This window comes from Salvelinus fontinalis, chromosome 9 (assembly GCF_029448725.1).
Source record: "Salvelinus fontinalis isolate EN_2023a chromosome 9, ASM2944872v1, whole genome shotgun sequence".
Classification (NCBI taxonomy): Eukaryota; Metazoa; Chordata; class Actinopteri; order Salmoniformes; family Salmonidae; genus Salvelinus; species Salvelinus fontinalis.
The window spans coordinates 15132472-15146866 of NC_074673.1; the positions used below are offsets into that span (position 1 = coordinate 15132472).

The following is a 14395-nucleotide window of genomic DNA, read 5'->3' on the forward strand; positions in this document are numbered from 1 at the left end:
AGAGGCCACAATAATCACACATGAACACTGCATTTCCATTCATTTATAAAAGAGAGAAGAGAAAAAAAATGCACACCTTGTCGAAATCCTTAATACTGAAAATGAAGCTATTCATGCAAGTAATGTAATCTTGGAAGACAGATGAGATGTATTCCTAAATGCTAACTGGTACAATTGATAACGCTCAAGAAAATGAACTAAAATGAGAAAATATATTTTGTATTTTCTGTTACTAAAGATAAATAGTTGAAAGTACACCAAACATGAACTGACCAGAAAGTTAACAGATTTAGAGCAAATTAAACGCAAAGTAATTATTAATGAAAAATTTAAACAAAATACATTGTTCTTAGGGTAAAACATTGAGCCAATGATACTTTGCAGTGGTAGATGGTAGTAGGTAGCTCATTTGGACAGTTGCACATAACAAACATTTGGCAAAAGAAGCCCGTTGAATGCTGCCAAGTGAAGGGAGTTTTCCAACACAGTATGGCCTGGGGATAAGTAAGAAGGCACCTTTAGGATTACAGGTATCCTGATGTACATCATACTGTTTATACTAATAAGACTATGGTTGTTTGCGTTGCATCCCAAATGGCACCCTATTCCCCATATAGTGCACTAGTTTTGAGCAAGGCCCATAAAGAATAGGATGCCATTTGCGAGACCTAATCCTAAATCCCCCATGACAGGAATCACATGACTCATGGCAACAGAGATTCGTCTACTATTTATGAAATAAAGTGCCACAGACAAGTTCATTACAACACACATCCACACTAAAAAGGGGAACATAAATACCATTCCCCATAAGATACAGTACTTTCAGTATACACCTGGCTATTGCTAAAATGCACTTTGATGGGATCAGAAGTTGCATGACTAATGATGAGACAGCAGTGTATTAGTGCAAAACCTCATTGAGGTGAATCATTTGGAATTGTTTGAGCGCTCATAACAAGATAATTTTAAATTGTTCGGAGTTAAAACTTTTAAGCAGAGTACACATTTAGTACTTTCATGTGTAAAGTGATATAGTCAAAATGTACTTACTGATGCAATGAATGACTCAGTATTTGTTGATACTACACCTATACTAGCAACCCATGAATGAAAAAATACAAAAACAATTCATATTTTTAATTCAGAAATGACTAATGCTAGTCCCATGTAGCTGTTGGTAGAGCGTGGCGCTTGCAGCGCCAGGGTTATGGGTTTGATTCCCACGGGGGACCAGTATGAAAAAAGTATTAAAATGTATGCACTTACTACGTAAGTCGCTCTGGAAAAGAGCATCTGCTAAATGACAAAAATGTAAAAATGCTTAAGGCATGTGTTGCTGTCCTCAGATACGATGTAGAGTAAAGGAAGAGAGATGAACAGCAACTGACAGCTAGAGCTGTAGTCTCTTGGTCGACCTGTTTCACTTCAGTGGACATAAGATATGTTTTATCTCTACATACACCGGATAGGTGCAGTGAAATGTGTTGCTTTAAAAAGGGTCAGCCATAATAGTACGGTGCCCCTGGAGTAAATTAGGGTTAAGTGCCTTGCTCAAGGACACGTCGACAGAGTGTAGGCAGTCTTCTTTTTTGGAATATGTTACCAGTACCCATAGAGAAGCTACCAGCTACCTATAAAGAAGCAAAGACATTAATCCAGACATATTATTGATCTGATAATGTAGCCTAAATAATATTACAGAAAAAAAGTGATTACAAACAAGGATGTAATGACAAAAAAAATGCTAAAACTTCTGGGTTACAACATTGGAGGTAAATTAAGATGAATTAAAACCAGTTTCTTCACACCAGCACAGAAAAGCGAGCAATGACTATTTCACAACTCGTACCATGTTACACAATGAGAAAAACACGGTTAACAGTTTCACATTAGTAAAAGTAATTACGTACACCTATCTTAAAGTTCTGAAAATGCTACAAATCTATTGTAAAAGAGCCATGAGATCAGCCCAAAAAAATGCTGAATTAAAACGCCATTGTCACACATCGTGTTGGACAAGACACGTGTTCAAAAGGGAACAAATCAAAACATTTTGGCTGAGGGTACAATGTATTTTTCTTAATTTTAAAAATTAAAATGCACACCAAGAATTAGAGAAAGTCTAGCCTCATCTGACTAACATCTCAATCGCTCCACTCCAACCAAACTTGACAAACCTCTGTGGTATCAGTCCATTTAAGAGGGATTTAAAGTCAGCGGCTTGCTGGTACTGAAGCACATTCACTGTTTAACTACTAAGAAAAAGCCTTTGAAGGAGTAAAGATTGCTTTTCTTCTGTTAGTAGAGAGTGAGATCAAAGATGGGATAAAAAAAACAAGGGGCAGACTTACTCAGTCTCAGTAATCAGCGACCAAGTTTTTATTTTTAAAAACTACCTTATTTACTGAAGTGTGTGTGTGTGTGTGTGTGTGTGTGTGTATTGTGTTGTGTTGAGTGACTAACCATCAAAGATACCGAAAAAATAAACTGACTTCTGTAAACGTCTTTTTCTTTCACTCTGTGCAAACTGCATTGTTTAGTTAAGGAAGAGGAGGAGTGTGAGAAGAATGCAGCAGGTTCATTTGGTAGCGCAGCAGTTGTGTACAGACAGACTGTATCCCTCCCCCTTTGGCCTAACCACTCGATGTTGCATGTCTGAAGGCTCTGGATAGGTATAAGTAGTGTGGCGTTAAAGCGTCACCCATATTGCTTCCACGTTACAGATCTGTAAACATTGAAGGGTTATGGCCAAGAGGAGTGGTAGGGATCGAATTGGAACTGGTAAAAGAGAAGAAGAGAGTAGCTAGTAGGGTTTTAGCTGGTCTAGCTCAGCTCTGCAGTAGAATGGGGTCCTCCAGCTCGTGTAGGAAGGGCACAGAGCTGCTCTGGCTCTCTCCGCTATCCGAGTCATATGGCGTGTCGGGCAGCTCCATGAAGCCCCACGCCAGCTGGTCGTCCTCGAAGTCGGAGCGCGCCTGAACTGGCACGTCGGTGTAGTCCTCCTCCTCGGGGGATTGGAAGTCCTGAGGGATGTAGAGCATCTCGGGGTAGTTACGGCTGACCAGGTCGCTGGTGGTGGCCAGGCACACCTTGCGGAAGGCGATGAGGTGCATGTGGGAGAACTTGATGTACTTGCAGCGCCTGAAGCCAAGTGACTCCACCGCCACTCGCCAGCTGCGCATCATGAGGGTGTGGCGGTTCTGGTGGGAGGAGTCTGGGGTGATGATGAGCAGCAGGCCGTGCAGTTCCAGCAGCTCGTGGGCCTTCTTGCAGCAGATCCAGCGCTGGTAAGGCGAGGGGAAATAGGAGAGGAGCAGGGAGAAGACCACCACGTGGAAGAGCTGGGCGGGCAGGGCGTCGATGGGGCTACGCAGCTGTCTCAGGAAGGCTTCCACTGTGTCGCCAGCCAGTTGCAGAGGCTGCTGGAGCTGGAGGTTGAGGAAGTCACACTTGTATACACTCTGAGGGGAAAGGGTAGAAACAGATACTTTAGAGTAACACAAGTTGTTCTCATCATGCAGTGGCATTTTAGACCCATATCTAAGACCCACTGTTCTTAATCCATTTAGTTATCAAAATCACTCGATGCTAATATTCTGCCAGTTCCTTCACAGCAGGTCAGGTTTCATTCCCATCAACTGTTGACACTTACTGTCAAGGGACAGCATTGTTCTGTGGTCTGATATTCACACAATGAATATTCCTGACATTTTTTAAATGTATTTAACTAGGCATTTTTCCCCGGCAGCAAATTAGTGAGTAAGACAGTAAGAGTCAGGACTTTCTAGCTGGGACCGAGGGAGTGATCACGGACAGTAATAGTACATACCTCGACCGCAGGCACTATGTCAATACCGACTGTGAGGAACTCGTCAAACTTCAGGAAGGGGTTAAAACAGCTGCCAACGTCCAGCAGCCGCATTTTACCAAGCTGGGGGACAGACCTTCAACCAGAGGCGTTAAGTTAGCGTTAAGTCCGACAGAGTAAGAATGCTTAATGATAGCAGTAGCTAATAGAGGTAAGATGTGTCAATATGAACACACAACAGAGCATGCTGAAACAGAGCAAAATAGTCAGATAAAAATGGACATGTTTAATTTAACACTGTCACAATACAGTACCTGGGGATAGAGGAGCTATAGGGCTGGTCACTCAGAGCTGTGGCCGACACGGCCATGGCAAGCCTGGCACTCTTCTCATCCTTCTCCAACATTCTTTTCATCCCACCATCCTGAAAATACTCCTGGCAAACACTGGAGAAATAGTCCCGAAACGTCACACATAATGGTATTAATGCCTTACTGTTAAAACAGTGATATGCTAAGAAATAAATAGGGCAAATCCTAACTTGGAATCCTAACTAAATCCTAACCATTGGAATCAATGCATGACTAAGTGAAAATTCAACAAGCAGAAGTTAGGATTTACCCCACAGTGTTGATATCGGAAGGGCTGGATGAGTCATCGGAGTAAGCATAGAGCAGTGGAGTTCTGAGCTAGTACAACACAGCCAGAGGGTTATTTACACAGTCTCCTTTTGTGGGGGACTATTTTACCTGCGACACCAGTCGATGCGTCCCTCTCCCTCGCAGGTCTTGGCCCAGTGGTTGTCAGCCAGGTTCCTCATGGCCAGGGCGTATTCACTCAGAGTCTGTTCATCTTCACAGTGCTCTCGCCAGATCTTCTCAAAATCCCCCACTGTGGAAAGATAACAGGCAGCAGGAGGTTGAAACAAAGTTAACAAACCCAACCAAATCACACCATACAGTATGACATACATATAGTAAAACTACTAAGCACTGTAGGCTACATGAGTGTCCCAGACACTGATGCTTTGTTTTCCCATTTCATCACATTGAAATTCTTCATTATAAAATGGCAGGAATTGAAAGTTAGTCCTGTTAGTTTTGTTTCAAAAAATAACACAAGCATAGTACGTACGTAGAGTGCACAATAAGCCAACATGAATGTACCTACTTATAAAGTGTGGCCATTCATTCAAGAGGAATCACAATCGTTCAGCCCTTCAGATGAAAACACCACAGGCTAACACTGCTGACGCAACATTGCTTCAACATTTTCAAAACAGTTACTCGTCATTATGTCTGGCATATCTGAAAACTGGATTTTCAAGATGTCTTCACTTCTGTTCCTAGGTCTATATCTTCACAAATTCCCTGCAGCAGGTCTTCCCAGACGCGCAGCAGAATGTGTGTTTCGAGAGCAAACACGCTGATAAGGAAGAAATCCCATGACCACATAGGGAAAAAAAACTATCAGATTTGCAGAAATAAAACGACAACATGATTACTGTGGTAGCAATGCCAAGCAGACCAGATCATGCTTTACTTATTAACCAATCATGGTGTCAGCTGACAGGGTATTTTCAAGAGCATCAGCTAGCCAGTCCTTCTGCTAAAGTGGAAAGGACCTGTTGAATGCTACTTTTTTTTGGTATTACTTTGTGTGATTATTGCAATTACATACCAGTTGAAGTCGGAAATTATACATACACCTTAGCGAATTACATTTAAACTCAGTTTTTCACAATTTCTGACATTTAATCCCAGTAAAATGTCCCCGTCTTAGGTCAGTTAGGATCACCACTTTATTTTAAGAATGTCATATGTCAGAATAATAGTAGAGAGAATTATTTATTTCAGCTTTATTTCTTTCATCACAACTCCAGTGGGTCAGAAGTTTACACACACTCAGTATTTGGTAGCATTGCATTTAAATTGTTTAACTTGAGTCAGACATGTCGGGTAGCCTTCCACGATAAGTTGGGTGAATTTTGTCTCATTCCTCCTGACAGAGCTGGTGTAACTGAGTCAGGTTTGTAGGCCTCCTTGCTCACACACGCTTTTTCAGTTCTGCCACAAATTTTCTATAGGATTGAGGTCAGGGCTTTGTGATGGCCACTCCAATACCTTGACTTTGTTGTCCTTAAACCATTTTGCCACAACTTTGGAAGTATGCTTGGGGTCATTGTCCATTTGGAAGACCCATTTGCGACCAAGCTTTACCTTCCTGACTGACGTCTTGAAATGTTGCTTCAATATATCCACAATTTTCCATCCTCATGAAGTCATCTATTTTGTGAAGTGCACCAGTCCCTCCTGCAGCAAAGCACAACATGTTGCTGCCACCCCCGTGCTTCACGGTTGAGATGGTGTTCTTCGGCTTGCAAGCTTCACCTTTTTCCTCCAAACATAACAATGGTCATTATGGCCAACAGTTCTATTTTTGTTTCATCAGACCAGAGGACATTTCTCCAAAAAGTACAATCTTTGTCCCCATGTGCAGTTGCAAACCGTAGTCTGGCTTTTTTTATGACGGTTTTGGAGCAGTGGCTTCTTCCTTGCTGAACGGCCTTTCAGGGTATGACAATATAGGACTCATTTTACTGTGGATATAGATACTTTTGTACCCGTTTCCTCCAGGATCTTCACAAGGTCCTTTGCTGCTGTTCTGCGATTGATTTGCACTTTTCACACAAAGTTTGTTCATCTCTAGGAGACAGAATGAGTCTCCTTCCTGAGCGGTATGACGGCTGCGTGGTCCCATGGTGTTTATACTTGCGTACTATTGTTTGTACAGATGAACGCGGTACCTTCAGGCGTTTGGAAATTGCTCCCAAGGATGAACCAGACTTGTGGAGGTCTACAGTTATTTTGAGTTCTTTTGATTTTCCCATGATGTCAAGCAAAGAGGCACTGAGTTTGAAGGTAGGCCTTGAAATACATCCACAGGTACACCTCCAATGGACTCAAATTATGTCAATTAGCCTATCAGAAGCTTCTAAAGCCATGACATAGTTTTCAGGAATTTTCCAAGCTGTTTAAAAGGCACAGTCAACTTAGTGTATGTAAACTTCTGACCCACTGGAATTGTGATACAGTGAATTATAAGTGAAATAATCTGTCTGTCAACAATTGTTGGAAAAATGACTTGTCATGCACAAAGTAGATGTCCTAACCGACTTGCCAAAACTATAGTTTGTTTACAAAAAAAATAGTGGAGTGGTTGAAAAATGAGTTTTAATGACTCCAATTTAAGTATATGTAAACTTCCGACTTCAACTGTACATGCATACCATTCAGCAATTTTTTTAGCCGCCCGGCATCTGAACAAAACAAACAGGCTGCAGAGCAAAAATACTAATAGGGCTGGGTTCAATCCGTAGCTCTGAAGTTTGGTGTTACAGCGCAATTGAATTTTAAAGGTAATTTCCGATTGAGCCGACATATGCAGCGTTTACCTTGAATGCAGTCTCTGCTAACACAGGAACATTGCCTTTAACATTTGATATCGCGCTGTAGCGCAGCTGTTCAGCGCTACGGACTGAATTTAGCCCTAGATGCTGCCCAGTTTGATAATCACAACATAAGAGCACAGGGCAAATCAACCATTCAAATGGTAGAATAACTTAACCTGTGGCACTGGACACTCTCAGTAAGATTAGCTAATTTGGGGTCATGCATTGCTGCAACGCAAACAAAATAGCTGCAGTTGATGTGAGAAGACTCAATGATAAACAGTCTGTTAGAAATTAGTGATGGGGGAGGGGACGATAAGTTACATGTCAGGATATAAAAATAAAAAATGTATGTACAGTATCCTATTAAACAATATTTTTCCTTCATAGCTTGTACTCTTTTTAAATAGGGAGCCAATTTGTTTTCAGCACTTTTATTTCCATGACTGATCAAAACTAGTTTGCATGCTCTCTCGTCCCTGCAGCAGACAGTGCATTCAGAAAGTATTCACACCCCTTGACTTTTTCCACATTTTGTTGTGTTACAGCCGGAATTTAAAATTGATTAAATTAAGATTGTGTGTGTCACTGGCCTACACACACACACATCCCATGATGTAAAAGTGGAATTATGTTTTTCAAAAATGAAAAGCTGAAATGTCTTGAGTCAATAAGTATTCAACCCCTTCGTTATGGCAAGCCTTAAATTCAGTAGTAAACATTTGCTTAACAAGTCACATAATAAGTTGCATGGACTCACTGTGTGCAATAGTGTTTAACATGAGTTTTGAAAAACTACCTAATTTCTGTACCCAACACATATAGTTGAAGTCAGAAGTTTACATACACTTAGCTTGGAGTCATTAAAACAAGACACTCCACAAATGTCTTGTTAACAAACTGTAGTTTTGGCAAGTCAGTTAGGACATCTACTTCATGCATGACAAGTCATTTTTCCAACAATTGTTGACAGACAGATTATTTCACTGTATCACAATTCCAGTGGGTCAGAAGTTTACATACACTAAGTTGACTGCGCCTTTAAACAGCTTGGAAAATTCCAGAAAATTATGTCATGGCTTTAGAAGCTTGTGATAGGCTAATTTACATCATTTGTGTATTTCAAGGCCTACCTTCAAACTCAGTGCCTCTTTGCTTGACATCATGGGAAAATCAAAAGTAATCAGCCAAGACCTCAGAAAAAAAAAATTGTAGACCTCCACAAGTCTGGTTCATCCTTGGGAGCAATTTCCAAAGGCCTGAAGGTACCACGTTCATCTGTACAAACAATAGTACGCAAGTATAAACACCATCGGACCACGCAGCCGTCATACCGCTCAGGAAGGAGACTCATTCTGTCTCCTAGACAGAACGCATTTTGGTGCGAAAAGTGCAAATCAATTCCAGAACAGCAAAGGGCCTTGAAGATGCTGGAGGAAACAGGTACAAAAGTATCTATATCCACAGTAAAATGAGTCCTATATCAATATAACCTGAAAGGCCGCTCAGCAAGGAAGAAGCCACTGCTCCAAAACCGCCATGAAAAAGCCAGACTACGGTTTGCAACTGCACATGGGGACAAAGATCATACTTTTTGGAGAAATGTCCTCTGGTCTGATGAAACAAAAATATAACGGTTTGGCCATAATGACCATCTTTGTTTGGAGGAAAAAGGGGGATGCTTGCAAGCCGAAGAACACCATCCCAACCATAAGCACAGGGGTGGCAGCATCATGTTTTGGGGGTGCTTTGTGGCAGGAGTGACTGGTGCACTTCACAAAATAGATGGCGTCATGAGGGAGGAAAATTATGTGGATATATTGAAGCAACATCTCAAGACATCAGTCAGGAAGTTAAACCTTGGTCGCAAATGGGTCTTCCAATGGACAATGACCCCAAGCATACTTCCAAAGTTGTGGCAAAATAGCTTAAGGACAACAAAGTCAAGGTATTGGAGTGGCCATCACAAAGCCCTGACCTCAATCCTATAGAAAATGTGTGGGTAGAACTGAAAAAGCGTGTGCGTGCAAGAAGGCCTACAAAACTGATTCAGTTACACCAGCTCTGTCAGGAGGAATGGGCCAAAATTCACCCAACTTATTGTGGGAAGCTTGTGGAAGGCTACCCAAAACGTTTGACCCAAGTTAAACAATTTAAAGACAATGCTACCAAATACTAATTGAGTATATGTAAACTTCTGACCTATTGGGAATGTGATGAAAGAAATAAAAGCTGAAATAAATCATTCTTCTACTATTATTCTAACATTTCACATTCTTAAAATAAAGTGGTGATCCTAACTGACCTAAGACAGGAATTTTTTACTAGGAGTAAATGCCAGGAATTGTGAAAAACTGAGTTTAAATGTATTTGGCTAAGGTGTATGTACACTTCCGACTTCAACTGTAATTGTATCAGTCAAGCAGTGAATATGAAACATATTCAAACAGGTAAGTGTTCCATTCCCTTGCAAAGGGCTCCTATTGGTAGAAAAAAAAAAAAGCAGACATTAAATATCATTTTTAGCATGGTGGTTATTACACTTTGGATGGTGTATCAATACACTCAGACACTATAAAAAAATACAGGTGTCCTTCCTAACTCAGTTGCTGGAGAGGAAGGAAATTGCTCAGGGATTTCATCACGAGGCCAATGGTGACTTTAAATTAGTTCCAGTTTAATGGCTGTGATAGGAGAAAACTGAGGATGGATCAACAACATTGTAGTTACTCCACAATACTAACCTAATTTAAAAGAGTGAAAGGAAGCCTGTACAGATTAAAATATTCAAAAACGTGCATCCTGTTTGCAACAAGGCACAAAAGTAATAATGCAAAGAAATGTGGCAAAGCAACAAAAAAATTGGTGCTGAATACAAAGTTATGTTTGGGGCAAATCCAATACATTACTGAGTACCGCTCTCCATATTTGCAAGCATAGTGGTAGCTGAATTATGTTATGGGTATAATAGTAATCGTTTAAGGACTGTGGAGCTTTTCCAGGATAATATTTTTTTTTTATGGAATGGAGCTAAGCACAGGCAAAATCCTAGAGGAGAACCTGGTTCAGTCTGCTTTCCACCAGACACTGGGAGATGAATTCACCTTTCAGCAGGACAAGTGTGGCCAAGTTACAGTTTTGACTTATATCTACGGCAAGACCTGAAAAGGTTGTCTAGTAATGATCAACAACCAATTTGACAGCGCTTGAAGAAATTTGAAAATAAAATCGGCAAATGCAAAAATCCTGGTGTGGAAACCTCTTAAGAGACTTACCCAGAAAGACTCACAGCTGTAGTTGCTGCCAAAGGTGATTCTAACATGCATTGACTCAGGGGGTTGAATACTTTTCCAAATCAAGATGGTGTATTTTTTTGAAAATTTTTATACAAAACATTAGAATTTTTCTTCCACTTTGATAGAGTATTTTGTGTAGATCATTGACAAATAAAAGGACAATCAAATCTATTTTAATCCCCTTTTGTAACAAAACGTGGAAAAAGGTCAAAGAGTATGAATACTTTCTGAAGGCACTGTATGGTGAGCAATATTTTTGGAACATCCAATCGAAATAAAATCACAATACATATCGTATCAGCACCTAAATATTGTGATAATATCAAATCGTACAGTTCCTGGCAATTCCCAGCCCTATTAGGAATACGTTTACTAGCAGATTCCTCCATTGGTTACGTCTGTACTGCCTGCCCTACATCTGAATGGAAGACAAATTCCTGCAAAGGCCAATAAAGTGAACTGAACCAGAAACGCCTATATCTTTCTTTATGGTGTTTGGTTTGTGACCAATGATCTGCGAAGGGTCCAATAGTGAAAAGCATGTTTGCGTTACCTTTGTTTTCAATGAAAGGACCTAAATATTGGAGTTAATAACAAGGAGATCGGATTCCGTCTCAATACTAGGCCTCAGACCTTTGAGTCCACTTTTAACATTTTATTTAACTAAGCAAGTCAGTTAAGAACAAATTCTTATTTACAATGACAGCATACCCAAGCCAAACCCGGACGACGATTGCACTTTGAAGGACATGTTAGAAAATGTTTGTTCAAAACAGACAGGGATCTCAATTCAGCAACTCTGGATGATATGTGCTCATACTATTGGCATATGCCAGTGTCTAATAACATCACATAATGGATGAGCCTGAACTTGAGTTTTTACTTGTAGGGTCTTGTTCTTTTCAGTTTCAGAAAAGGGGTGTATTCATTAGCTGGATTCCATTGCAAAACGTTTGCAAAATAAACTATAGGAACCAAACGGAGAGGGAGCTGAATTTGTCCAATAAAAACTCTCGTTTTTGTTGCAAAACGTTTTCCGATTAGAGTAAACGGTTTCCGTTGCTAAACATTTTGCAATAGATAAAACATTTTGCAACGGAGTCCGACTAATGAATACACCCCATGACGTCAAACAAAATGCCATACAACCCGTGTTGATCTCTTTGCTAGTACCCATGATCCAGTATGTTACAATTGAACAACCTTACCAAATCACTATGGCTGGCTGTAAGATGCGCGATTATTATTTATTTTTTAATTGATGACTGCCAAATCATCTAATGAGGGACAAACATAGCCTCGTTAAAATTGCACACTGCAGATTGAAATGTTCACAGGCGTTAGTTTAACCTTATTTAAATTGAGTGAATGTAACGTTAGGCACATGTCCCATGATTGCATGACAATGTTTTTTTGTTTTTTTTAGACAGTAGAGTAGCGAGACCCTGACATGTTGCCAGTCACTTGCAGTTTGTGCAAGGCCCCAAAAATAGGAAATAACGTTAGCTACCTAATCCGGGCCTTGTTTTCGATCAATTTAAATAGCCCGTTTGATGAGAGACGCCGTAAATTACCCCTGAATTGAGCAAAGCTAGTGTACCTTCTCGGTATTTTCTTCGCAGTTTTCTATGGACGTTCTTGACGACTCCGGACAGTTTTTCCTGCTCCTTCTTCTTGCACCGCGTTTCTTTCGGAATGAGAACGTAGCACGGCTCCAGTTCTGTTTCTGTCTCTCCTGTCTCTGCATTGTTCACCGGGTCCATAGTCCTACGACACTTCTTCTCCTCCTTCACATCTAGCTACACTAGCTAGCTACCGGTGTCGACCCCGCGCACCCGATCCACTAGCCAAATACGCGCGCGCTGATTGGTTCGCCTGGACAGATATACTGTGAAGTTGACAACTGTATGACCAATCACAGAGCTGAAAACAGAAACGCCTTCTTATAGAATTTGTAGCGTCAGCATACAGTTGCATGTGCTGTTTGCTGTTTAAATTGAATTATACAAAAGATTATGGACATACTGACAAGATACATGTCTCTCCGAGTCCGGTCACAATGGGAGTCGTTGTCCACATAGTGGAACGGCGGGCTGTGTAGTTCCCGGGTTTATTTTCTTTAGATTAGTGGATACATCTCATTATTGTAATCTTTTTTGAGTGTAGCCCCATACCATGAATATGTGTAGCCATCTCGAGACAACTCCGATATAAAGTGTTTTTTTCTCAAAGTTGCCGTGATGTCACGTGTTCTACTTCTACAGTACACTCATAACAACAAGCATTGCAAAACGTATTTTTGATTACATAAACCTCGCATTGCAAACAATCCATTCATTTTTATGTTGACCAAATTCGACACTCAAATTGACCTCCATACAAAAACTCCTTGCTTGGTGGGCGAAACGACGGGGGAAAAAACGCCACTTGCATTGAGGGAGACAATGAGATTTTCTGCCGAGTTGGTTCTCTCTTCCTCTTCCATGGCGTTGTTGAATAGTTGTTTCTGACTAGTTTGAAGGGCATTCTAGAGCGTGGATTATTTAAGAAATAAGGCATGACGGGGTGTGGTATATGGCCATATACCACGGCTAAGGGCTGTTCATATGCACGACCCATCTTGGAGTGCCTAGACACAGCCTTTAGCCGTGGTATATTAGCCATATACCACACACACCTGAGGTGCCTTATTGCTATTATAAACTGGTTACCAACATATAATTAGAGCAGTAAAAATAAATGTTTTGTGATACCTGTGTTATACGGTCTGAAATACCACGGCTGTCAGCCAATCAGCATTCAGGTCTCAAACCACCCACTATATAATTCCATTTATAAACCGGGTGGTTCGAGCCCTGATTGCTGATGGCTGAAAGCCATGGTGTATCAGACTGTATACTATGGGTGTGATCAACAATTACTATTTACTGGTCTAATTGCGTTGGTAACCAGTTTATAGTAGCAATAATACCCTCCCGGGTGGAGCAGTGGTCTAGGGCACGGCATCGCAGTGCTAGCTGCGCCACCAGAGTCTCTGGGTTCACGCCCAGGCTCTGTCGCAGCCGGCCGCAACCGGGAGGTCCGTGGGGCGATGCACAATTGGCATAGCGTCGTCCAGGTTAGGGAGGGTTTGGCCAGTAGGGATATCCTTGTCTCAGTATGTAAATGTAATAAAAAATGTATGCACTGGATAAGAGTGTCTGCTAAATGACTAAAATGTAAATGTAATAATGCACCTCAGGGGTTTGTGGTATTTGGCCAATATATCATGTATCCAGGCACTCCGCATTTGGTGGTGCCTAAGATCAGCCCTTAGCTGTGGTATATTGGCCATATACCACACCTCCTCAGGCATTATTGCTTACATAACATACAGTATATCAGTACAGTATAATTCAATGGCTATAGTTCATTCTTACATTTTCTATTGAACTGCTTTTGAAAGCAAAAGTCGAATTGAAAACATTGGTGTAACAGTATGGCTTCCATCCCTCTCCTCTCCCTTACCTGGGCTCGAACCAGGGACCCTACTTCAAGGTCTCAGAGCGAGTGACATCCCCGATTGAAACGCTATTAGCACGCACCCCTCTAACTAGCTAGCCATTTCACATCGGTTACACTCACCACCCTTTTGACCTCCTCCTTTTCCGCAACAACCACTGATCTGGGTCACGACACCAATGTAACAGTATAGCTTCCGTCCCTCTCCTCGCCCCTACCTGGGCTTGAACCAGGGACCCTCTGCACACATCAACAACTGCCTCCCACGAAGCATCGTTACCCATCGCTCCACGAAAGCTGCGGTCCTTGCAGAGCAAGGGGAACAACTACTTCAAC

The 14395-nt window shown here is 41.3% G+C and overlaps 1 protein-coding gene across 1 annotated transcript; it reads right to left on the reverse strand.

Moving 5' to 3' along the window:
• Positions 1-28: 28 nt before the first annotated feature.
• On the reverse strand, positions 29-12416 carry bmt2 (base methyltransferase of 25S rRNA 2 homolog). Its single transcript, XM_055933512.1, has 5 exons — positions 12159-12416; positions 4561-4702; positions 4126-4257; positions 3833-3947; positions 29-3464 (listed from the first exon to the last, which is right to left on the reverse strand). The coding sequence occupies exons 1-5, from the start codon at positions 12319-12321 to the stop codon at positions 2832-2834; spliced, it is 1185 nt and encodes a 394-aa protein (XP_055789487.1). The 5' UTR covers positions 12322-12416; the 3' UTR covers positions 29-2831.
• Positions 12417-14395: the final 1979 nt, after the last annotated feature.

What these genes read in the sequence shown, in the direction of transcription:
- bmt2 (XM_055933512.1), bottom strand. Translation starts at nt 12,321, where the DNA reads ATGGACCCGGTGAACAATGCAGAGACAGGAGAGACAGAAACAGAACTG. An exon ending in GCGAAGAAAATACCGAGAAG is followed by an intron (nt 4,703 to 12,158) that starts GTACACTAGCTT and finishes ATCTTTCCACAG; the next exon opens with TGGGGGATTTTGAGAAGATC. An exon ending in CGCATCGACTGGTGTCGCAG is followed by an intron (nt 4,258 to 4,560) that starts GTAAAATAGTCC and finishes CTATTTCTCCAG; the next exon opens with TGTTTGCCAGGAGTATTTTC.